Below are 24,819 nucleotides of genomic sequence, written 5' to 3'. Positions count from 1 at the left end.
TCTAACTTTGTGTGATTAATTACTTCAAATCCTGTTAGTAAAAATTATAATTATTTAATTTCTTAAATATGCTACATTTTTGTCAAATAAAAGTTCAGTTTCCTTCACCAATGGTATTGAATGAAATTTTAATAAAATGCAAGAAAACTCACTAAACACAAACTATATTAGGTTTTGTTGTATTTGTAAAAAAAAATTTTGTAAAATTTTCTTTTTAGAAATATAAGCCTTTATTGGCGATCGCAACACTCGAATACGCCATCTGGGGAACGACCGGTTTCATGCCTTTAGCCCTTCTCCCTTCCCTCTCCTCCTCTTTTCAGTTGTATAGGAATGTACTACGATATTTTCCCTTTTCTTAATATTTTTCCTTTTTATTTAATAAAAATATCTTTTAAAATTTCCGTGATACTTTTCTTTAGAACTATGTTTAATGTAGTTTTCAGTTCCATACAGTTTTCCAACTGAAGAGATTTTAATCTATATGAAAATCAAGAGAGAAACTAATATACTTCCTACCTCTATGACTCTCCACACGCTAATGGGGAAAGCATGTGAAGGTGTTGCCATAGGTAGAGAGTTCTTCTATACTCCACCTGCAGCCCATTTCGATCGCCAATTTCATACACTAAGTCTTTGAATCTTAATTTTAAATTGTTAATAAAATTCGTAGTTGTCAGCTTATTCCGTTTTGTTAGAAGATTTTACTCTGAAAATGGTTACGAAATTTTGTCTTTCATATTTGATTCTTAATTGAATTAAGTTGAATTCAGAAAATTTTAAACACCACAACAAATGAAAACCATCAAACATACATAAAAAATAATTATGATGATGGTGTAAGGGTTTTAAGCATAGACAAAATTAAATCTTATTTTAATTAAAAACTTCAATACAAATTGTATTTCATTACCACTAAGAGAAGTATTCTTCAAAAACTGTCAGAGGCTGGTGGGTATGAAATTTATCTGAGATATTTAGGATTCCAGCAATTAATCAACACACAGTCTATTTCTTAACGCATTCCAATAAGGTACTTTTCGGTCAGCTGGTCGTAAGCGAAAACTCGCCGAAAGAGTGAACTTCCGCCAACATTTTTTTAATTATTTCTCTACAATTTTATTTAATTTATTTTTTAAACACTGAAAAAAATGGACGTTCCCAAGAAGAAGAAAAAACTTCAATTTCATTGCACTCGGGTAACCGAAAATGGTACTTCAAATAATTTATGAAATGTAAATTTCGAAAAAAAGAAGTTTGAATTAAAAGAAAAGTAATATTCTATTGAATTAAAATTAAACATATATTTAAATAAGATTAGAAGAAGACAAATATTGATCAAACAGAGCTCTTTTCAGCGTCCCCAAATTTCTTGACTGGATGAGAAAGTAATAAGATCCTACATCCACCATTTAAATCTGTAATTCAATACAAAGGGAAAATTCTTGGAAATTGATCATGATTCGGCGTATTAGTTATACGGCGTATTAGAATCCGGCATTTATCGGTATCGTAAACTTGTCTTTCAATCCTCGAATATCTATGCAAGCTACAAACTGTTTCTGATTTTTTTATGAAAATTTCCTGCTATTTATCAAGCCTCAACTCAAAGCTACATTAGTGGCAATACAGAGCTGTAAGTTGACACAAAAACTCGTCGCACTTTTCTGTAGTCAAAACAAACTTATTCTGTTTTGCTTTCTTTTAAAATGTAATTTTTCTATTATAATCTTAATAAGTGATTTGTACATCAGATTGTCCTGAAATATTTTATTTAAAAGCAGTTTTTTCTTAAAATTTTCTAGTTAAAATGTCGCGAGTGTTATGCAAGTATGTTCCTTAAATATTAATTGAAATCATATTTAACTTACTACCTCTTTGATGCAATATATACTATATTAATTTTCTACTGCTTTATTTTTATTTTGTCTTCTAGGCAACAGATGCTTCATTTAATTTTTTAAGTTAAAAACTATGCCTTTCTTTGTTGGTAGATATTATTTTGTGTATATGAACGTCGCAGGGGCCCAATTTTTGAGAGTGGCAAAATTAAGTTGCATATTCACAATATTTTTTCGCCAAGTCTAGGAAACTTCAAAATTTCCATATAACATTGGTAGAAACATGTTTATTACATGCTTTGTACCATTTTCTTTTTCAAACTTAACATTATAAATTAGATGTTAAAACCTTCAAGAATTCTATAACCTTGTTTTTTTTTCTTTATTAATTTAAAATTATTATAGCTAATCATTGACTTTTGCATGTAAGAAAACACACAGATACGCAGTGTTTATGTATTAAATTAAAGTTAGGTTTTCTGCACAAAATATTTTATCGTGCAATAGTTTCTTAAAAATTGTAATCAGTTTTTTGTTTAGTCATATTTGTGTATGAGTTTTATACTCATGACTCTGGTAACAGAAACCTTGCAGCATGGCAACAGATGCTGAAGGTTTCTATGGCATCTTATCTTAAAACACTTGTTAAGTCAAGCTGAAAAATATCTGCAGATTTTTAAGCTTAAAATTTCAAAAATCTAAGCTTAAAATTAAAAAAGAATCACAGTTAATTTTCTACTTTTTAAATTTAAAAGTGGGGCGATAATTAATTTTCAGATAGAATATTTAAAAATGAGGGAAAATGAAAAAAAATGAAAAATTTTATAAATACCTGAAAATTTTTGATTATTTGGTTAGAGGCTTTTATTATGTAGGATTTATTCATTACATGAAATTTTGATGTAATTATTATTTACCTTATCTAGTCCCACATTGCTATATAGTTTTTACCAGGAGTTGGCACTTGGCTCCACCGCCTCGGACGCAGAGTTCATTTCCATGAGTGAGTAAGGGGAGAAACATTTCTGCTCTTGAAAATTAGGCAACCCTTAATGTGCTCCAAATGCTAACGGTGAATTCTTTTTCAGTCACTTACTTCGCTTTTTCATCTGCTATTATACCTTTCGTTACTCTAGCTAATTAAATATATTTTAAATTTAAAAACTGCTGTTCTCCCAGCAAAATGTCTCCAAAATAACTAATTATTCACTCAAAAAAGAGAATTATAATCAAATGTATGAAATATTTAATGTTAAAAAATGCACATAAAGAAATATTTTTGTCATGCGATCGCCAAATAGCAACCTTGATCAGGACTGTTTGCATCCTTCTACCAAAAATAGAGAAATAGCATCATCAGCCGTACCGTCTTTACGCATGGGCACACTCGGGCAGTGCCCGAGGGCCCCCCGCACTCAGTGGGCCCTTGAGAATCTCACTTTTTATAAATTTTATTTAAAAAAAACTAAGTATAAACAATATTGCCTTATACTTTTTAAAAAATAAATACATTCTATTGTATAAAGTGTGCATTTTGTTATTCTTTCTACTCATAGTGATCAACTATTATGCAAACTACAATAATTTGAATAGTTTATCATAGGGAAAACTTAAAAAGTTAACCGAAATCTATTTTTCTGCGTTCCAATGAAGTTTTTATGTGGATTCAGTCTTTTGGAGAAATTAAAATGTATTTAAATTTGTTTAAATTATTGCATGCTTTAAAAATGCTTTATTTCATGTATGTGAAGTTTTTTAGTTCGATTTTAAACAGTATAAAATGTCATAAGGGACCAAAAAATTTCTTTGCCTGGGGGCCCTGCATTCTATTAAGACAGCCCTGATCATCGGATACCCCAGATGAAGGCGGAGCCAAGTGCAGACTCTTGGTAAAGGAACTATACATGTATAATAAGTCTATATTTTCCACTATTAGTCTCTGACTGCATGTCAGTATCTAAGAATATTGAACTAATGAAGATGCTACGGAGAAATTTATCAAAGTCTGCTACCGGGTTCATAATTACTACATCCTTTAAAAAGACAAAAAATACTACTTTATCCTAAAAAAGAAGAATTTAATAAGTATAGTACTTTATAAAGAGACATCGAATTAGTATCCAGGAAATATTCTGGTGTTTCAGTTACCTTAAAAAAAAATTAATAGACCTCAGTTTTCGAACTTCCGTATGAAAATGTGAGAAAGTAAGAGAACTGTGAGATAATGTAAATTGCGACATCATTTAGACAAATGAATAATCCTTTATAATGGCTTGTAGAAATTTGTTACATTTTTAATATCTCAGAAACTTTAAAATTGCTTAGAATAAATTTTGAATATATATATATATATATATGTATAACAGAGTTCTAACTATGAATAAAAAAGGGCAAGGTGCTTCCTCATAGGAAAAGGCACTTTGAATTTTAAAAGGGCACTCACTTAACTACATAAAATTTATAATATGTAATAACTGAATTTGATCCTCAACGATTTTTAAGTTTTTGACTTATATACTGTTTTATATGTGTATTTAAAAAAGTAATTTTCACTCATCTAAATAAGAGAAAAATTTTTAGTTTATCAATGATAATTAGAAGCCTGCGGAGAGAACGCACAGATTACGCACAGATTTTTTGGAAAAAAACCAGCCTAAAAAAATTTCATTTTTTTTATGTAAAAAAATTTATTCTGCTCCTGGATCAACTTTTCTTTTGGTGGACAATTTTGATATACTGCGCTTTTGTTCCATGGAAAAAGGCTATATTTTATTCTTGAATAAATAAGTGTTATAGCTTACAATCCTATTTAAATGATAAATATCAATAAAACTATTTTTTTTCTCAGCTTTCATATTCTTATTTTCAATTCTCGATTATATTAGAGTGTGAAAAATTATAGCTCCATAAAATACAACACTGCTCGAATTATCTCGAGTGTGGACAGTTTGGCCTGTTTAGGGTGCTCAAATTAACTCAAGCACACAAATTAAGGGTTAAATTTATAAACACAGATCATTTTTGTGTATAATCAATATTTTAACAATTAATTTTTCTTAAAAATGGAATATGAATAAAAAGTCGGTGGGTTTTAAGGGATGGTGGCTTATTTTTAAAGAAAAAGACAAAGAGGGCGCATTTATAGGGATCAAAGGGTGTGTAGGGCTGGTCGCCCTTCTAATAATATAAAGTAATATGAATTTATCTTAATGTAACCATGCTATTATTCATACTTCTTTGCAATAAAAGAATTAATTGTTAATTCAACCAACAACGAACCTTATCATTTTACAACTTCAGTTAATGTGTAATGATGAAAACTAATATAAATTTACTCCTGTGTTGAATATGTAGTACTCTATCATTTAACTGAATATTTGAATATATATACTATCCTTTCTGCAGATTAACCTTTTCATATTTTAGGCAGTTTTAAGCATTTTTTCCCCTTTAGCTTGATTATGTAAAAACTCTTTATTCCATTCTCTCCACCTCCCCTCAGAGAATTGCAATATATAAAAGATGCATTACATGTTTTCCAATATTTGACCTATTTTTGTTAGTGAACTCGATGATTTCAAAGTTGGTCTGTTAATTGTAAGAAAGTTTAATTTTGACAAATTGGTGTCAGTTTTTATGTCAATTATTTACAAGTAAATTAGGAGTACTTTTTAAAGTCTGATAAATTTGATATTTTTTTTCTTCTTAGGAGTGTTTGTTTCATCTGGGAGCAAGTGAGAAATGGATCAAATCGTACTTGCATAGCGAAAATAGGCCGCGAAAAATATGTCCGTGTGTATCCAACTATGGTTGTGAATTCTGATGGCTCAACTTATACAATTAGATACCATGAGCCCAGAAAAATTATTAAAGTGAGTCCTTTTATAATTGTTCATAATTTTTATGCTTTTACTGGTATTTTTTTCATTGATTTTAATTTTTTAATATTTCTCTTACAATAAAAGTTAAGATGATTTCTGAGTTTTTTTCATTTTTGTGTATACACAAAGTTTTCAGCTGTTGTCTAGTATGTCTGTATGCCATACTGATATTTTATATTGATGCTTATGTAATAAAAGTATACTTTCATTTACTTAAAATTGTGTTTTTTCAAAGCAGAATTTTTTATATTTGTGGTTTTCATGCACATAATTTTGAACTAGATTCATGAAAATTAAACACTAAAAACAATTTTTAATTTCTGATTAACATATGTATTCTATATGCTTTTTCTGCAGAAAATTAACAAAATATCCTTTGTGTAACTAAAAGGACATAAATAATATAGATGATATAAAATTTTTGCTTAATAGAGTCGAGCTCGGTTTAAAGACCTCTGTTGTCCAAAGAAATGTGGACGTTATAATGTAAGGTTGCTATAACTTTATTGAAAAAAGTTTAATTAAATTTCGGTCGCTAAATTCTAACCGATGTTAAGATAGTGTTGCTTTTATGGAAAAGAAACAGTATTTCATGTATCGGTCATTAAAACGGAAGGGTCACAAACCTAAGGTGTCAATAAATTCCTTCTATATGCTATAATTGAAATAGCATTTACACTTTTTAAACGAAATTCAAAACAAGCAGAATAATGTAAAAAAAATTGATATTAGTTTTTATTATTTATTATATGATCATAAAATTTATAGAGAAAAACAAGTTTCTTTTAACAGTGGTGTATACCTTAAAATATAGTTGATTTTAACCCTAAAAGTTTTTCATAAGCATCAATACTTTAACAAAACTAATTAATTTAATTGATACTTTAGAAAACTAGATTGGTCAGTTCTGTGACATGGTATCAGTGGATTGTGATTCAAATTGTTAAAACTATTGCAGTGTGGTAGAGTTGAAACAATTTGTTCTATTTTAATTTCAATTAATTAATTGTGACTTTAATATCTTCTGATATTAAATGATTTAGTGTTAAATAAAGTGCTTTAATAACAAACTTTTATTAGTAATGGAAAATATTATATGGCAAAGCACAAACTGTATTTTTTTATTGTAACTTTTTCATTGAAATGAATATTGGAGTGAAACATGCATTGAGAAAACAAGAATCTGATGAATTCAATTTGGGTTGCTTAATTTGTAAAGTACAGTAAAAATGGAGCCGAAATGTTTGAAAATTATGAAATTTGCAAATATATAGTTTATTTTTTCTTTCAAAATTATTTTAAATATTTAAAAACGAAATTTTTTACAGGATAAAGAGTTATGTTATTTAAAAACTATAAACTAGATTGTTCAGAAAGTCTTTTCAGTCAACCGAATGTTTAAAACTCGAAGGGATTCTGAACGTATTCCACCGTCTCTGAGAACTGCCCCAGTTATAAAAAGATTTGGTTCAAGTGTTTACTATTTATTTGATTAATGCTGTGTACATATTTTTCAATTCACTGTTATAAGAGTTATTGCCACGCATTAGCATTGTGTACTAAACAGAGATTAAATTCTCGATTTTTTTCATAAAATAAAAAGTAATTATATATTTAAACACTAAAAATTTGAATAATTTTTTTTTCATTTAAAGTAAACTCTAAATTCATTTTACATTTTAAGAAGAAAGTAATGTTTGCCTATGGCAATAACACATATTTTTACAATATATATATACATAGAGAAAGTGGCTTTCTGTGGACCTTTGTTAGAAAGTGCATGAACAGAAAACTAAGATTGTGCATTTCAAACTCTGCCAAATCTACTCTTTGGATAATTTGAAAAACGCGCAATTGGAAAGCAAACCTATATTTAAAAATGTAGTAAAGTCTTTTAAGACAATTGGTTTAATACAGAAAAAGTAATAACTGGGACCAACCTGGAAAAAAAAGTAAGCATTTTTAAATTTGTATCTTGAAATAGCATTTCGATGCTTTATTCAATTTTCAAATATGTGTATTTTTATGGGTACTTAGTTAGATATTTTATTCCTAAGCATTGTGATAGGTGTTTTCATTATTAATTTTTATTTTGTAAAGATAACATAATATATGAGTAGAATAATTCTATTTATAAAGTGACAATATCACTGCAATTTAGCATGGAGATGCAAAGGTGTGTTTTAATATTTTACATAATGTAACGTTATTTATTGTAGTTGCCAATGGATACAAGTAAGTTAACAGCTGAAGAATTGCATATACATTTAAATAGAAGAAAGGGAATAAAGAAAGTAGTTATAGAGGAACAATTTGAAGATGACTTTGATATAAACCGCTACAGCCATTTATGGAAAGACAAATCAACAGAAAACAAATAAGACCTGTAGTTGTAGCTATATTATAAATAAACTATTTTAGATCATTGCTTTGCTTTATTTATCTGTTATTCATTTTTAATTCTAAATTTTTCAGTCTATTCTTTTATAGCTACTTTTATAAAGAATTTTTACACAATCAATTTAATCACAAGCTATATGAATTTATTTCTGTCCCAAATAAAAGTGTTTCAACATTTAAAGTTGGAGTAAAATAATTGCACAATGTAAAATTATTATTAGTTGAATTAAATAAAGTAAAAAAATTGCCCCAGTGTTTATTATTTTATACTTTTTATTTATTTTATGAGGCACTAGCATATAATACCTTCCTGGCTTCTAGAAGTTTTTCTTTTTACATCTGATGAAAATATTCTTGATTTTGTTTAAAAGGGAAAATATATGCACCATTAAATTTATGTTACAAAAATCAATCTAACTAAATAATTTAAATAATCTGAAATACATTTTAAAATGCATATCTTTAACTAATATTTTAATAAATGTAATATTAGAATGTTATAAATACAATTGTTATTTTTGAAAAAGTTTTATTGCTAAACAAAACAAATGATTGGAAAATTAATGTTTGTTTTTTAAAAACAAAGTTTGCTTTTCAAATTCTTCATGTATAAAATACACATAAAAATTTTTTTTTATATTCCTAGAGATTTTAAAGCCATATTAATTGCTCCTTCTCTTGTTTTACAACCACCAATGAATCCTGACATATGCACAAAAGTGCAACCATCGATACCACTAACTTTACTTAGTTCTTCATCACGAAGGCCTCTCCAATCTTCATGTAGGGATACCCTAAATTAAACAAATAAAATTTTTTAAAAAAATCTTATTTGAGAAATGCAAATACAAATTATGAAAATTCTACAATAATGAAATATAAATAATGATAATTCTACATAAAATCTATAACAAACATTGTTTTTACTTGTCTAACATATTTAAAGGGTATTTTAATAATAAAAAATGTAATTCTTTTATTATAAAAAGATAAAGACTTAATAGTTTGTTTAAAACGGTTCCATAAATTAATCACATTTTAAACTAAACAATATTGCATATGATAAATACTAATGAATTGTGTGAGAGATAGAAGGCATAAAAACCTGTCAAATTTTAAAATTAAATAAAATAGTAAATTTATTTATTTTGGAATATTTTTGACGTTTTGTTATTCATAGCTTATTCTTGAATAACAAAAATTTTAAAAATCTTCATAACCAAAAAATATATATATATATATTTATAGTGATTAAGTTATTACTAATAAATACAAATTTAAATTGGCTGTAATATTTTTCATAAGCAGATAACATTGAATAAAATTTGCAAAATTTATTTTAGACTAATACAATTTTTCTTAAATAACAAATAAGTTAAAAAAGTTTCAAAAAACAGAAAGTATTTTTTATTCATTTAAAAATTGGATGTTATCTCTAAAATAAAGATAATTAAATTTAGAGAAAGTTGTAAACTTCATTACAAACAGACCTCACTGCCATTTTATTATTTTGTTGTCGTGTGATCTTTAAAATCTGAAGATAAAGCCCAGTAAAAATTTTGTTGTCGTGTGATCTTTAAAATCTGAAGATAAAGCCCAGTAAAAATTACTTTGATAGGATTTGTTTACAAACATTAACGATATTGGGGAAGTTCCTAAAGGAAAATTTAACAGGAAAAACTGTCAATATCAGTTTTCTACTAAACAAAATATAGGGTGAGGTATGTTAGGCTTAAAAGTTTACAGTCAGACTTAAAGATTATAAATATCAATATTGTTTTATATTTTCACTAGGAAAAAAATTCAGGATTAACTAAGGCTGAATTCCCATGGAAAAATATAATCATTAAAAATGTATTGATCTTTGAATATCGAGATAAATAATCAAGATATATAATTGACCAAGAATATAATTGATCAAAATAATCAAGAAAAATATTTACTTTGTTTTATTAATTTAATTTACACAATTACACAAACTGTTGGATTGAATTAATTTACAGTAAAAGATTCATACCTGTTCGAAAATAACCTGAAGTAATGTTTTACCACAGATAAAATGAAAAAGTTATTCATGATATTTTTGTATAAACATATGAAAGTGCAAAATAAAATACTTTAGCAGTATTATAAAAGTTATATATTTTTTCAAACATTAAAAAATGCTTCTATATATTTAATTATGAAGATTATAAATTTAAATTTGTTAGACATATGAGTTTGAATTTACATACTTAAATAAGTTTCATCCAAAGAACAAAAAAGTTTTTTTTTATTTCAAAAAATGTGTTTTTTAGAAGATGAAAAATAAAGTGTGTTAGAAATAATCAAAATTAAAAGGTAAAAAAAAAACAGTTCTCAAAAACATTCCATAATTTTATGGTCATAAATACAAAAATAAATTTTTTATTGTGCAGAAAGCCAGTTAAACTACATGTTTTTCTTAAAAATCATAGAAAATCCATCATTAATAACTGTATTCCAAAAAATTTTCAGATATTGTTTTGTATATTTTACAAAACAATCCCTACCTGTTTTCAAAAGAAAAAAGAGACACTGAAACACATTGAACTCTCCATAATCCATTAGTGTCAGTATAAATTACAAATTTAATGGGTGGCTCAATTTTCATTGATGTCTCAAGATCATAAAGATGCTCTTTCCACGGACAACCACCATTTTCAAATTCCATAATTTCACCACTTGGATGAACCTAGAACAACCATACATATTTTTAAGGAATCAATTTTCATATTACAAAAAAAGAAAATAGAGAAAATCTGTCTTTTTATTTCCTAAAATGTTATAATTAATTTAAAAAACTTCAATATTCTTTATTTATGTAACAAGAATATTGTAATTTTATTTAGTAATTAAAAGTAAATGATCGATTAATTGAACATACAGTTTTATGGCACAAGAGCTAGATGTAAGTATGCCATATCAATAATTTAACAGAAAAATTAGCAATGTTTTGATACTAAAACAAAACATACAACATAAATTAAGTTTAATGTTAGAAGAGCATGAATCGGTCAAAAAACAATGGTGACTGCATGAAGAATGTGTCCTTAAATAAAAATTTAAAAGAAACCATACAATTTTAGATTCAAAAATTTAAAAGCAAAACATGTAAAGTATAAAATACCAGATTAGAAACAATGCAAATGCTACACTTCATTATTTTATTGATGACTCTTAATTAAATTAAATTTTAAAAAAAGAGTTACAGTAATGCAGTTTTCATCTCTTAAAATATTCTTTATAAATAGTGACATGTTTGTCCAGCAATAATAACATTTTTAAACTTAAGATAAACTGTTATGATTAAAAAAAAAAATTATTTATTTGATCATGCACATTAAATTTATGATTACAAAGGTGTCTTAAGATAGTGAAATACTATTACAGATTATAACTTCCACTGAAATAAAGATGTTGTAAAACAATATATGTTATATGAATAAACAATACTTACATTTGGTAAAGCTAAATATGAGGCAATATATTATATTAACATATTGGAAAATAGACAGCTTGGACTTAAAAGAGGGGGGAAGAAATTAGAGAATTTATTTTCAAGCTAATTTAGTTGAAATCTAAATTATATGCAACAATTAAATATGATTGATACAGCTATCATATTTAATTATTGCATAGAGGAGAAAAACTGCAATAAAAATATTTTTAATTTTAATTAAATCTACTATAAATATAAAAGAATGCTCATATGAAGATAATCACTACTTTTCATATCAATCATTACTTTTCTGTAAACCTTCAGAATTAAAAATTCAAGGTTTAACATGTGACAAGGTGACATTAATATTTATGTCTCAAGCAAAGTTTCAAGAAATTTTAATAAAATATGAATTTTAAAATAAATAGAGGTTAGCAAACCTTTTGCAAGAATTTTCAATAAAAATGTATTAAAACTATCCGTCTGAATCAATGTCAAAAAAGAAAGAAAAAACATTTTTTAACAATTTAAAAAAAGTACACGATTGTAAATTGTTTTGCATTGTAATGAAAACAATGCTTATGCGTACGATACAAAGAAACACCCTAAATTGCAACTTTTTTTTAATAGTATCAAAAATATAATGCAATAAAACTTAAGAAGAAGCATGTACTCACAGAGTGTCTATTTTTAATAGCTTCCTTTACTATTTCTCTTGCTGGTAACCAAATTTTGCCATAAAAGTTTACTCTATCTAAAAATTCTTGTTCAGCTAATTCACAAGCCTTCTTAAAACATTTAGTCTGGAACATAAAAAATATAATTTTATTATTCAAATCTATAATTTTCACTACTGATAAAATAACCAGTATTCATTTCTAGTGTGTTTTTCTTATTTGCACATATTTCCTAAGACAGAATCCAAAAATTGAACTAAATTTTAATTTGAAGTATTAAAAAAAATGCTGATTGCTGTGCACCATATTTGTTAAACTATTAAAAAGGAAAAATTTAGTTCCCACATATTTTTCAGTATCTATCTATAGAAAAGGGCGAATCTGTATTTCAATTTTTAGAATTATCTGATCATAAAGCCACCCCTATTTAAAAGGTGTGGGAAAGTTTGAGAAAACATGCTTTTTAACATCTTAGTAAGAGTGGGGAAAATAAATAATAAGAGATTTTGCATAAAAAGTAAATATTTCAATTATTTATATACTCATCTAAAAAAAAAATTTTTTTTACTATATGTATACATTGACAGTCCAATTAACTATTAAGAAGAGAATAAAGTAATAATAAAGAAAAACAACAAAATAATGTAGAAATATTAAAAAAAAGTAGGCATTTGGCATAGCATTTTTCTTAATTATTTTCTCTCTGGAAAATTTCATTTCAATTTTTAATATTTTTATGCAAATATTCTGATCATTAATTTCCAAATCTCAAAATTGGAAATTTTTTTCACCTGGATGCTAAAAGCTTACAATGATTAATTTTCATTTTTTTTCCTCAATATTTTAGACTATACAATGATGAAACACTTTTTTAAAAAAAATTAGATCAAATGGTGTCAGTGAATTGAGATCAAAATTCATCAAAAAGCTAGAAAAATCTCATGCCTGACATCTAAAAGGGAAAACAAATTTAATTCATGTTAATGAGGCTACACTTACTTCATCCTGATTTTTTTCATTCCAAGGTGGATTCAAATGTTTAATTCTTGCACTTAAATGGGTGTGAACTTTATAACTAAAAATAAATGAGTAAAATATTTAAAAAAAACTAAGCAATGATAAACTATAACTGTACTGATCAAAAATATATTTATAATTATTGTTTAAATAAATTCATTGGTTTTTGAATAGTTTGAATGAATCATCAATTTCGACATTTATGCAACATACTACACTGTTAGATGAAGTAAAAATATAAAAAGCCAAAATTTGGGATAAGCACTGTTGTACTCAAACTTTTTTATTATCTACTAAAACAATTTAAAAACAGTTAACGCTATAACAATTCTGTCTATTTTTAAAAACATGCAAGCAATGAAAAGATTTGATTTTCTATATATATTGGCAATAAAAAAAATTTATTAAAAGAAAAAGCAAACAAAATGCTCAAATTTTATAAAATTCAATGGGTTTTTATCATTATTCACAGAAGTGTAGAATATTGCTTGTAAAATATGAAGACAATAAAAATTTATAAAAGAAATAGAATTTGCAAAATTTTTTTAAAAAGGCAATTTTTCCCTTTGAAAAGAAGCCATGTTCCTCTTAAACATAATTGTAACTTTAAGATAAAGTCAGCATAACCATTGATGAAAGTATAAATTATAGTTGACATATAACACTTTCCAATAATATTTAAAAGAATATGATTTTATTAGTCTTTTTTAAAATTAAAAATTTTCACAATGATTAATATAATTTAAAATTCACACAAAACACTTTACTTACAATGACATATGAACACCTACAATTCAACTTTAAAAAAAAATAGAGATGTTTAAGAACACATTTGTAATATTTAACATATCAAGTTGTTCTCTCTTACATGAAATGTTCTTTTCACTACTCATTACTTCTTAATATTAGGAATTATTTTTCGTTGGGATTTTTCAAAATTTATGAATATTTGGTAAATAAAAAAGGGAATTTAATAGAAATTCTCTTTTCTACGTAAATTTTAAATTATTCTCAAAAATAGAAACATGCAGATTCTTCAACAATCCCCTAAAATTAGGGATTTTTCTAAAAGGTAGGGAGAATTGACACACGAGCAGCTCAATTTTTTTTTTTTTTAATTTTTCAATAATTTTAATTTTTAAGGTATACAAAGTTAAAGCTAACAATTTAACAAAATTTTTTATTTTATTACAATCAAACATTAGACCTTAGACTTTATTTAGTTTTTAAACAATTGTAATAGAATTAGTTATTAGTAAAAAAAATTGAAAATTAATTTTCAAAATAAGAAGGAAAAAAACTTAGAGGAATGTAAGATAAAATGTTCAAATAAACCCACACAACATCTGTCGTTTTGCAAGCATCTATGCCATTATCTATTGCATCAACTTCTTGAATCAGGTTTTCATACAACTTGTTAAATATAACTTTAACTTCCTCTGAATCAGCTGCCAAGTTTAATATTCTAGAAATGATCTGATGTCCAAAATGATAATAGACTAATCCTGCACTGCTGAGTTTGATGGTCCATGGATAGTTATTGCTCAAAGAATTCATTGTTTCTGAGAATGACCTAAAATCATTAAATAACATATTGAATTTAAAATAATTCAAAATTCAAATAATTGTAAGCATTTACAACAATTCAAACCATTTACTTAATAAAAAAAAGGCTAAAAAATAATCAGAATTAAATCTCAGTTCTTTAAATTTTAAAATACTCAGAATTATAGTTGTACAGCTTTTTTAGTAACAACATTATGTAATATGCAGAACTAATTTCATATTTTTGTAGTCTACTGATCATTGCAATATTTGTTGTGATCTAATGATTACAATCTTTTAAGTAACAATTTCTTGTCACATACACAATTACATATGTTTGTGATATACACTACAACACTTAATGATAGTTACCTTAATTTTTGTGACCTAATAATCATTATAAAATATTTCTGTGTATTTGTTTCAGAGGCAATTTTATGCCATATACATTACTTACACCACATTTTTCTTAGATCTAATGATCATCTCATTGTCTAACATTCCAGGATCATTGAAATTTGAAAATAAACAATATTCTCAAAATAAAACTATAACATTCTAAGCCTAGTACTCTAAAAAATTGTTATGAAATTTCATTGTTAGACACTACTAGCAATTTGAATGACAAGGAAGGAAAAAAAAAACAGTTATTTGCTTGCAAGAAAAGCACCACTTTAAAGTTTGTTTTTTTTCCTTAAAAAAAAAGTGCTGGAACTAATGTTTGGAGTGTTAAATAAGATAATTGTAAACCAAGAAAAAATTTACCACAAAAGAGCATAAAATTTTAACCTAGAATCCAATCATCATCTTGATTTCAAAACATCTTGTATGCAAATTTTGTTCAATGTGAAAAAATTTAAACATTTTTACTGTTATCATCATGTTTAAAGTTGTCTTTAGTTTGTTAGTTTGCTTCAAACCATCAAAGTGGTAGAATGTTTCGAACCCTAAAACAAATACCGCACACGTAGGCAAGTTCCCGCTCAATACAAAAATAATTAGGAAATGGTTCTAAAAAGTTTAGTGTTACATCTAACATAGAAACCTGAAGTAGAATCCAATGTATCATATCTAGGATCTATAGTTTAGAAGTTTTAAGCTAATTAAAGTGTATAGTACATAAAAATTACATTTTTGACTTATGCCTATAAATGTCTGATATTCCTATCTAGTCAAGTTATTTATTTTATTTTTTATGCATATTTTTCTCCCCAGTGAATTGAATGAAACCAAAGCCAAGTCGAAAGGGTTTAATATTCTAAAGTTAAAAATTACAGTTTTGTATTTGGCTATATATCTTTCCTACACATCTGAATTTGTAATCTAGAGAACCAAAATATTGTTTTATTTGTATTATCTTACAGCTGAATCAAAAGAGACAAATAGTATAGAAGTTTAAGAGCTTTAGTATAACATATAAAAAATAGTTTTTGATCCATAACTATTTATGTTGACACTAATCATATCTAGATAACACAGTATTGTTTGTTTTATATTTTGTTTATGATGAAACCTATTGTGATTAAATACAAGTTCATAAAACTAATGATTTAGAAGTCATAAGAATTTTAAGTTATAATAGAGAAGTTATAAGAGTTATTTACAATTTTGGACTTAATTTACCAATAAAATAATTATAATTCTAAATTATTAGCCAAATTGACTTGATTTCGATTTTCTTCAATTCAGCTAAAACTAGTATATTAAAAAAATATACCTGTGTTGACAATCTAACAATGTCAAACATATAAATAGGTATAAATACAAAACTGTACTTAATATACGGAAACTTTTGCACTTTTTGAACAATTAGTCCTATTGACTTGCATTTGGTTGAAGAACACCTTAATATAACTTCACTTGATCAGATACGAACATTAAAGACATAAGTAGGTATAAGTTTTCTTTTTTAAAAAATGTATTTCCTATACACTATACTTACTAAATAGATTATAACAAAACTAATAGTTTTAATGACTTAGTTTTGGCCTCACTGAATTAAGCATAAAAATACACAAGAAATAATATCTCACTAGTCTAGATAGTTAAGGTTAAATTTATACTTTTTTAAACCCTCTCTCCCCAGCAGTGAATTCAAGATGGTGACAAAAGCTCACCTCAGAAGAGGAGGCAAACTTTAGGTATTCATATTGGTCTAAAATTCTAAGGGTTAAAACAATTCTCAGTTTCCCTATAATTATATAAAAAATTAGGAAAAGTGGTAAAAGTATAGTATGAATCACTTTTAAACCAGTGTCCCCCCTAAGCGTTTTTAGAAAGGCGGCTCACCCCGTCACCCCTGTAAATGCACCCTCCTTGCTCTTTTATAACCATAATCTGCTATTCTTTTAAATAAATACCTTTTAATTGAAAATACACCTTTAAATGTTTATTTTCTCATAATTTTAAACTTTCAAAATGTTTATCAATTAATCCTTTTTTTTAAATTTTATTTACTTATTTCAAGAAAATTTATGCACAGAGATGGTCTTTTAGTTCAGCCTTTAATTATTTTTCAAAAGCTTCAAATTTTTCTGTTATTTTGATAATGAGTGCAAATTATTTTAAGAAATAAACACATAAAATAGTATAAGATAATTTAAAAATTGAGGATCAAATTCAATGATTATATAATATTACACATTTTGATAAATTTTAACAGTGGTAAGTGAGTGCACTTTCGAAACTCAAAGTGCCTGTTTCAGTGAAAAGCACCTTGCCTTTTTCTATTCCTAGGGTGAACTCTGTTTAAACTAAACTAATATGCACTAAAAATAAGTATGAAAACACCACTTTTAATTATTTTATTGCTCACTTTGCTCCTCATAAAAATTCAATACCAATGCCTTATTTTTTTATTCAATAGAAGATTTTTTCAATTGTTATACTTGAAATGCACAATTGACATAAATCGAAAATCCAAACCCTCACTTACTTTTGATGATGATCATATCGATGAGCGCTAGGTTCATAAACCCCTCCTACATCAACAACTACATCACACTCATTTAAAATATCCATGTTTCGTGTCCTTCAAACGAAAAAATTTGAAATGAATTTAGTAAAAAAAAAAATATATATATACATATAACAATAAATTTTACTCAAAATATTAAAGTTAAATATCTATAAATTTTCATTTCATAGCATTGAATGCAAGATTTATAAAGAAAACTGATATGTACACTCAATAATGAAACTTAATAGTAGTGCATTTCAAAATAAAAATATTTTAAACAAATTTCCAATATGCATTTGCACAGTCATTAGTAAGTTTCTTAAATTAATAAAACTAAGATGGATTATACTTTTACATTTACTATACATAACTAACAATCATAACGTTTAAAATATCAACGTGCATTATAAATTTGAAAAATATAAAAAAAGAGAAAAAGAGCTTGTTTTTTTTACATATTTGTTAACCCAAAAGTTTGCAATTAAGGTTATAGTGAGAAATTTGCCATTTAATTTTTTTTAGTATTAAAATAATTATACTAAACCAATTTAAATAGACAAATATGCAATGACTAGAATAATTAATTAACCAGTTCCCAAATAATTAAAATTTAAACAGATTTTGACATAAAACTCATTTTGCATGTAAAAAACCATTTTATCAAAGCATTGTAAAATAAAAAGATATTTTAAAAAGTAGACAATATTATAGCTTACTACTAATTTATAAGATTAATTTAAAATACTGTGTAATAAATTGCTTGCAAAACAATTCTTGTACAAAAAAGTGCTAGAGAAAAATGTTTTTAACCTTTGTTAGGTTTGAAAATCATAAGAAAGTGATGTTTAACAAGTGTAAAATTACTTGGCATTTAAAAAATAAAATTTTTCAATAAATCAGAAATTTTCTGGAAAAATGTGTTCTATTTTCAGATCTACATATATTTGCAGGAAATTCACAATAACAAATATAAATGCGCTCTAATGGTCAAACTTTCGCAAAGGGATAAGAATCTAAAAAAGCAATCTGAATTTCATTAAAATTACAATAAAGAAATATATTTTTTAATGAGTTAATGAAAAAATAAAACAATTGGAAGAACAAATTGAATGTCAACTGATATTTATATTTATCAACAAATTTAAAATAATAAAGAATTTTTTAAAGATGAAATTCCTTTTTTTTAAAAAAAATTAAGTCAAATTTAAATGTTTAACACAAATAAAATATTTTTAAAACATATTCCAATTCGAAACCAACATAGACATCAACAATATAAACAGACTATCTCAATAAGGGGCTCAACAGACTAAAGTAATAAAAATGAGCTATATTTTGCATTATTACTATGACCTTGGTATACTTGAAGAACAATGATAGTTTTCATTAAAAAATGAAATTTACCATACCAATTTCCAGTATATATAATAACAATTTGATATACACATTAACAAGTTGGAAATAGTTTATTTAAACATCAATGAGAAACTGCAAGAGATATATATTAAAACAGACTAAACACTTAAAACATCGTTTACAAAGGTATTTAGTATTTTATTTTTAAGATGATCCTTTGTAACTCATACCCAAAGTAGAAAATTTTATGAAAATGTAAAAAATATATAGTGTTTATATAGTGTAATTTAAAAAATATAAATATATAAAAGCTGTTATATTTGTTTCACGAAATAATTATCCTAAAAAACAAGCTCTTATTTTTTCAAACCCCGAAAACTTAATGTCTCATTATGAGAGCTAAATGCTGATAAATTTAACTAAATAAAAGTAAGGAAAATAAAGTTTAATATCACCCTGCAACAAACAGGACAAACTTTTAATGCTATAAGCAGAACAATACTATAGGATTAATAGGAATTTATAAGATGTCTGAAGAAGTAAGATGTTCGGATCATCAAAGATATATACTAGAAAAATACTTATAGGATGTTCAAAAAGTATAGAAGCAATCAAATATCTGAATAAATACACATTTACCTTACAACTTCAGCATTCTTAAATTCATCTTTAGCATATTTCAACATAGTACAAGCTAAAACTTCATCACAATGAAATGTTCCATTGTGCGTTCCAATTTTTAATTTGGGTCCCATAGTGACACTTGATAAAAAGGCAGACAACTTCAATGGCTGGTATCTTTTAGAACCTATAAAAACACTTAATTTAAATTTTCAATCAAGATTGTTAAAAATCTATTAATTTAACACAGTAAAAATTATGTATAAATTAATATCAATAACTCTCAAAACATAATCAAAATATCACATGGATGTATAATACTATTAATTAAAATTTTGCACGGAAAACAAGGAATGGGAATTTAAATCCGCAATTTTAATTTCTTGTGTCAAACTAATAACAAATGAAAAATATCGGAATTTTAAAAACTACATATTGGTTGCAATAGCTATAGAAAAGTTGAAAAAATGGAATTGCTACAAAAGAGATAAATCAATCAAACGTGTCCTTAGAGCTTTACGTGAGATAATAATATAAGTATTAAAAAATTCATGGAAAGAACCATAGTAATAACTGAGAAACAAAAGATATCGGGATTTTAAAAAACAAAAGGAAAATCCGTATCAATAATTGATCAAAACAAATTAAAAAATGATAAAAACACTACTTATATTTACGATGAAATCAGCGCCAGTTGAGAACAATAAAATGAAGTCTCAAATGTGCAATTTAACATTTTGTCACATCAAAGATATAGAATAGATCTTATTTCAATCAAATAAAAAAAGGAGAAACATATATTGAGCAATGATTTATTAATTCTTTTGCTACAAATCTGAATTCGTAACAATACTGTCATATATTATTAAAATATAAAAGATGCTCTTAAGAAAAAAAATTCTAGAACAAATTCTTATAAATTTTTGAGGTTTTGAAATTACCTTTTAAAATATTAATCAGAAATTCTAAATAATTACAATCCTAGCAGAATTTCTTTTATTCTTAAAGCAAAAAAAAAATAAATCATAAACGTTAATTACTCCTCTAACACCAGAGAACAGCAAATCTAGAAATAATTCTACAGAAAAGAAAAAAAAAACATTTTTCAAAATAATTGAAATTATGATTCTTTGTTTCCCAGATTATAAATCTTTTTGCAAGATTTCTGTAACGTTGAGACAACGTCGTTGTGATTCTACCGTTGGTCAAGATTTAATATTTTTTTTAATTTTAAATAACTTTGGCTTGATATGTAAATAAAACAATAATGAGCAAATTGTATGGTTTTCATAGAAGAATTCCGCGTTTTCAAAATATTAATATTAAAAAAAGAATGAGAAGATACTATACCACAACTGACAACTTGCCTTGACAATAAAGAACAGATTTTTAACATTAATCAGTCCAGAAAAATTAATTAATTTAATATTTAAAGACAGAAAAAAACTTTTGAAAGGAAATTTTCCAAAAAAAAATTTAACACAAACAATTGCGCTAAATTAAAAGTTACAAGAAGAAAGAGCAATTACTCTTAAAAAACAACTATCAATTAATGAAAATTAATAAAGAACAATTATCAATTAAGCAGCATTTAATGTACCGGTGAACTCTTCTACACGGAGAAATCTTTTATAAAAAGTAAATAAATAACTGACCACTGACCACACAAAAATGTTGCCAGATTCAAAGTCAAAAAATCATTACTGTCCTAAGAGATTTTAAGAGGTTTGTTTTCACTCATACGTAAAAAACAAGTACGCATGTAGTGGGAAAGACCGCATTCTTCATGGCCATTCTTACTGTATGAACCTGCAATCACTGTCGAGAGAGAATAGGAACCAGACTGGTGATATGAATTTTATATAAGGGCTAATCACACTGCATGCAGTTGTCCAGCAGTGGACTGATCCTTAAGACACGGTTCCCAGCATATCACCGAAGTCAAGCATCACTGGCTGCGGTCAGTGTGCGGATGGGTGACCATTTGGTTCAGTCCGCGTAAGGACCGAGGGTGTGCGGTATAGGGTCTTGTTAAACTGTTTTACCATAAAGTGCTCGACTTCGCGTGCAGTTCGTTGGGCAGCCGGAGCGGTAGTGCCATCCCCTCTGTAAAGGATAAAAATTGTAATGGCTTGATTTCGGATCATCCTCAGGTATGTTTCCCAAACCGTTGCCAATAGCCATTGTGCAGCTTAGTGCGACGTAAATGAACTACAACAACAACAACACTTCATGTAGTTTATACAAAGTTGATTAACGTCAAGGGATAATGAGAACCTGGCAGGTGAAATGTTTCACTAGTGAAAAACTCACCAATCAGATTTTTATTTTCTCAAAACGGCAAGCTATGCATGAATCGCAAACAGTGTAAACGGTCCTTTAACAATCAAGTTTTCCTACTCTGTCGGCGGAGATCGGATATGCGTGAATCGCATATATGGAGAACTGTGCATTAGTGCATCCGACTGCCCTAATGTTTAGAAAATTCTTCAAAAGAGATGGCACTTAGTGAGGTATTTTATTTATGTCACACAATGGGTCATTGGTGTCTGTCTGAAAAATATTCCTCAGGATGATCCGAAGGCATATCATCAACGTTTTGATCCTCTGCAGTAGGGATATCATTTGTGAGGCCACTTCCTCAATTTAGACATAGATCTGAAGGGAAAGAAACTTTTCTCCAGATCCCTGTACCAATAGTCTTGCTCAGCGACTGACCACAAGTCTTTTGATTCCACAGATTTTACGAGCACGTATATTGCATGTACTCGGAGGGTCTTAGCGGAGTCGATGCCCTACGACCTTTTGTTAGATTCTCTAACAATACTAGAAGCTGCTCTCACATACAGGAATCGCATTCACGTGGGATCAAGATCATGCTGTGAAAGTGGCTCCTAAGCATATTTTTTTATTCCCAAGTTTAAAAAGATTTTTTATTTGGCTTAATTGTGAACGTTGTAGTTACTCTACAATAATGAGATATTAAAAGTGGCTAAGGATTCATCCTTAATGATGATTCGCCTGTAAACAGGATACCGCCACGAGTTATATCGGTGGGTGTATCGATGCAAGCCTCCGTACTGCACTCCCCAACCATGCATGAAATTCGGCAGCTCTGAAATAGTCGTGGACATGTCATTAGAATGTATTCTAAACCATTAAAACAGAAAAAAAAAATTTCGAAATATTAATAATTGTTTACAGTTTGAAACCTTATAATATTGGAACTTCAAATAACACTAAAATCAACATTCCTTTGCATTAATTAACTGTCGCATCTTGTTCGGAAAGGTCAAGTTCTCAGACAGATGATAAAAAAAGTCCGAGTTTTTTTTAAATCAGAAACAAAGAAGTTTCACCGTCAACTACTCATTTGTACTTATTTTGAGTGAAATATTTGCCAGATAGAAGAGGATTTACTCTGCACTCTGAAAGTTAAATATCCGAAATTAAACGACAACTAGTTACCTGTTAATTTGAAAATGAATAAATATTTTACTAAATGCCCTACATAGAAATTTAAATTATTTTTAATACAAGAATGGTTTACAAAAATAAAATGCTCAAAGGTCCATTTTTAGAAAGAACACTAGATCACATACTTATGTAAAAAAAATAATCGTAGAAAAAAAATGAGTTTTTGTGAGGAATGTGCCCTCTATAACCGTCGTTAGAGTTTTTTGACCCCCCAGACAAATTATTTTCTTCCTTCTCTTTAGCCCTGTGATGGGATGTCATGCGGCTATCCAACATGATGTCCTTTGAAGACTATAAAACTTGTTTCCATAATCACAGATTTTTTGGTCATGAAAGGATAAGCATAATGCATTTACTAAAATGCATAAAGGATTTACTAGGATAATGCATAATGCATTTACTAAAATGCATAAACAAATGAATCATCCTGATTAACTTTCGATCAAATGATCAGATTTACATGTATTAGAACTTAATTTAATGACTCGAGGGGATGGCTTCAAATATGGTAATTAATTAGCGCAGGCGATATTTTAAGTTACGAAATTAGACACAAAAACGCATTTTGTGTCTAATTCTAATCCTCAAAATATATGTGATAACTGCAATCTAGAAAAGATGGTTCTAATTGTTTGGTCAAGAGAGCGGTCAAAAATTTTAGCCCCTTAATCGGAATTTTACTTCTTACGTATTTCGCCAAAGTGCGGTAAATTTTTGGGTGAATTGAAACTTTTTTCACTTAATTATAAAATTTATTTATCCAATGATAATACCACGGAAAATATTAAATGATTTTTTTATTGCTATTTATTAATTTATTTAATAAGTGTCTGTAAGATATGCAAATACAAATTTTTGTAGGATATGAACTGTAAAATATACAAATTTTTGCAGAATATAATTTAATTAGACAAAATAGAAATAAAAATTTGAACGAAATCAATCTAATAGTTCCTGAGAAATCGAACATTAAGGATGTCGAATATTTAAAACGTGATTTCTAATTAGCTATTCAACTAATTTTGTCCAAATTTTGTATTTTGCTATACGAAATTACATTCTTTAAAATAATGTAAAACTTTGTGTACCTTAAAATGTATTAATTTATAATTGTGTACCTTAAATTATTAAATAAAATAATAAAACTAATAAATAATTGTTAATACTATTTTTTCCATGGCATTATGCTTAGATCAACGAGTTTTTTAAGTTTCGACAGAAATTCATTAATTTACTTAATTTATCCAGCTATAGAGTAACATCAACATTTAAGGGGTTCAAACTTTCGTCCCCTCTTCTGACCAAACTATTGGCACTATATTTCCTAAATTGCTGCTACCCTCTATATTTTAGGCTTCATAAATCATAATCCGTCGAAAAAACGGTATCTTTATTCAGCAAACGTATGTTTTTGTGTCTGATATCGTAAGTTAAAGTATCGTATGTACTAAGTAATTAGCATATTTGAGGTCACCCCTTGATCCATTTAATTGAATACTAGGCTTATTCTTTTTTTTTTTTTTTTTTTTTTTTTTTTTTTTTTTTTTTTTTTTTTTTTTTTTTTTTTTTTTTTTTTTTTTTTTTT

General features: G+C 26.8%; 2 protein-coding genes across 5 annotated transcripts in view; one reads left to right on the top strand and one right to left on the bottom strand.

The window, feature by feature from the left end:
• Positions 1-1,653: 1,653 nt before the first annotated feature.
• LOC107451440 (large ribosomal subunit protein mL55) lies at positions 1,654-8,147 on the top strand. The gene is made up of 3 exons (XM_016067527.3): positions 1,654-1,830; positions 5,551-5,713; positions 7,942-8,147. The coding sequence occupies exons 1-3, from the start codon at positions 1,811-1,813 to the stop codon at positions 8,101-8,103; spliced, it is 345 nt and encodes a 114-aa protein (XP_015923013.1). The 5' UTR covers positions 1,654-1,810; the 3' UTR covers positions 8,104-8,147.
• A 484-nt stretch (positions 8,148-8,631) lies between these two features.
• Positions 8,632-24,819, bottom strand: part of LOC107451376 (MYG1 exonuclease) — a 25,114-nt gene continuing 8,926 nt past the window's right edge. Inside the window, exons 1-8 of one of the 4 annotated variants that reach the window (XM_043057398.2) lie at positions 21,108-21,442; positions 19,776-19,944; positions 17,757-17,852; positions 14,616-14,849; positions 13,259-13,334; positions 12,260-12,385; positions 10,654-10,835; positions 8,632-8,916 (exon numbers count right to left, since the gene is read on the bottom strand). In XM_043057398.2, the coding sequence (XP_042913332.1) occupies positions 8,757-8,916; positions 10,654-10,835; positions 12,260-12,385; positions 13,259-13,334; positions 14,616-14,849; positions 17,757-17,852; positions 19,776-19,944; positions 21,108-21,153 (1,089 nt within the window). In that variant the 5' untranslated portion in view covers positions 21,154-21,442 and the 3' untranslated portion in view covers positions 8,632-8,756. Of the gene's footprint in view, positions 8,917-10,653; positions 10,836-12,259; positions 12,386-13,258; positions 13,335-14,615; positions 14,850-17,756; positions 17,853-19,775; positions 19,945-21,107; positions 21,443-24,819 lie in introns of those variants that run through there. The other 3 variants (XM_043057402.2, XM_071179912.1, XM_071179911.1) reach the window with 3 other exon arrangements.

This window comes from Parasteatoda tepidariorum, chromosome 4, assembly GCF_043381705.1.
Source record: "Parasteatoda tepidariorum isolate YZ-2023 chromosome 4, CAS_Ptep_4.0, whole genome shotgun sequence".
Lineage (NCBI taxonomy): Eukaryota > Metazoa > Arthropoda > Arachnida > Araneae > Theridiidae > Parasteatoda > Parasteatoda tepidariorum.
This window is presented reverse-complemented; position numbering and strand designations above follow the sequence as displayed.

What these genes read in the sequence shown, in the direction of transcription:
- LOC107451440 (XM_016067527.3), top strand. Translation starts at nt 1,811, where the DNA reads ATGTCGCGAGTGTTATGCAA. An exon ending in ATGTCGCGAGTGTTATGCAA is followed by an intron (nt 1,831 to 5,550) that starts GTATGTTCCTTA and finishes TTTTCTTCTTAG; the next exon opens with GAGTGTTTGTTTCATCTGGG. An exon ending in AGCCCAGAAAAATTATTAAA is followed by an intron (nt 5,714 to 7,941) that starts GTGAGTCCTTTT and finishes TATTTATTGTAG; the next exon opens with TTGCCAATGGATACAAGTAA.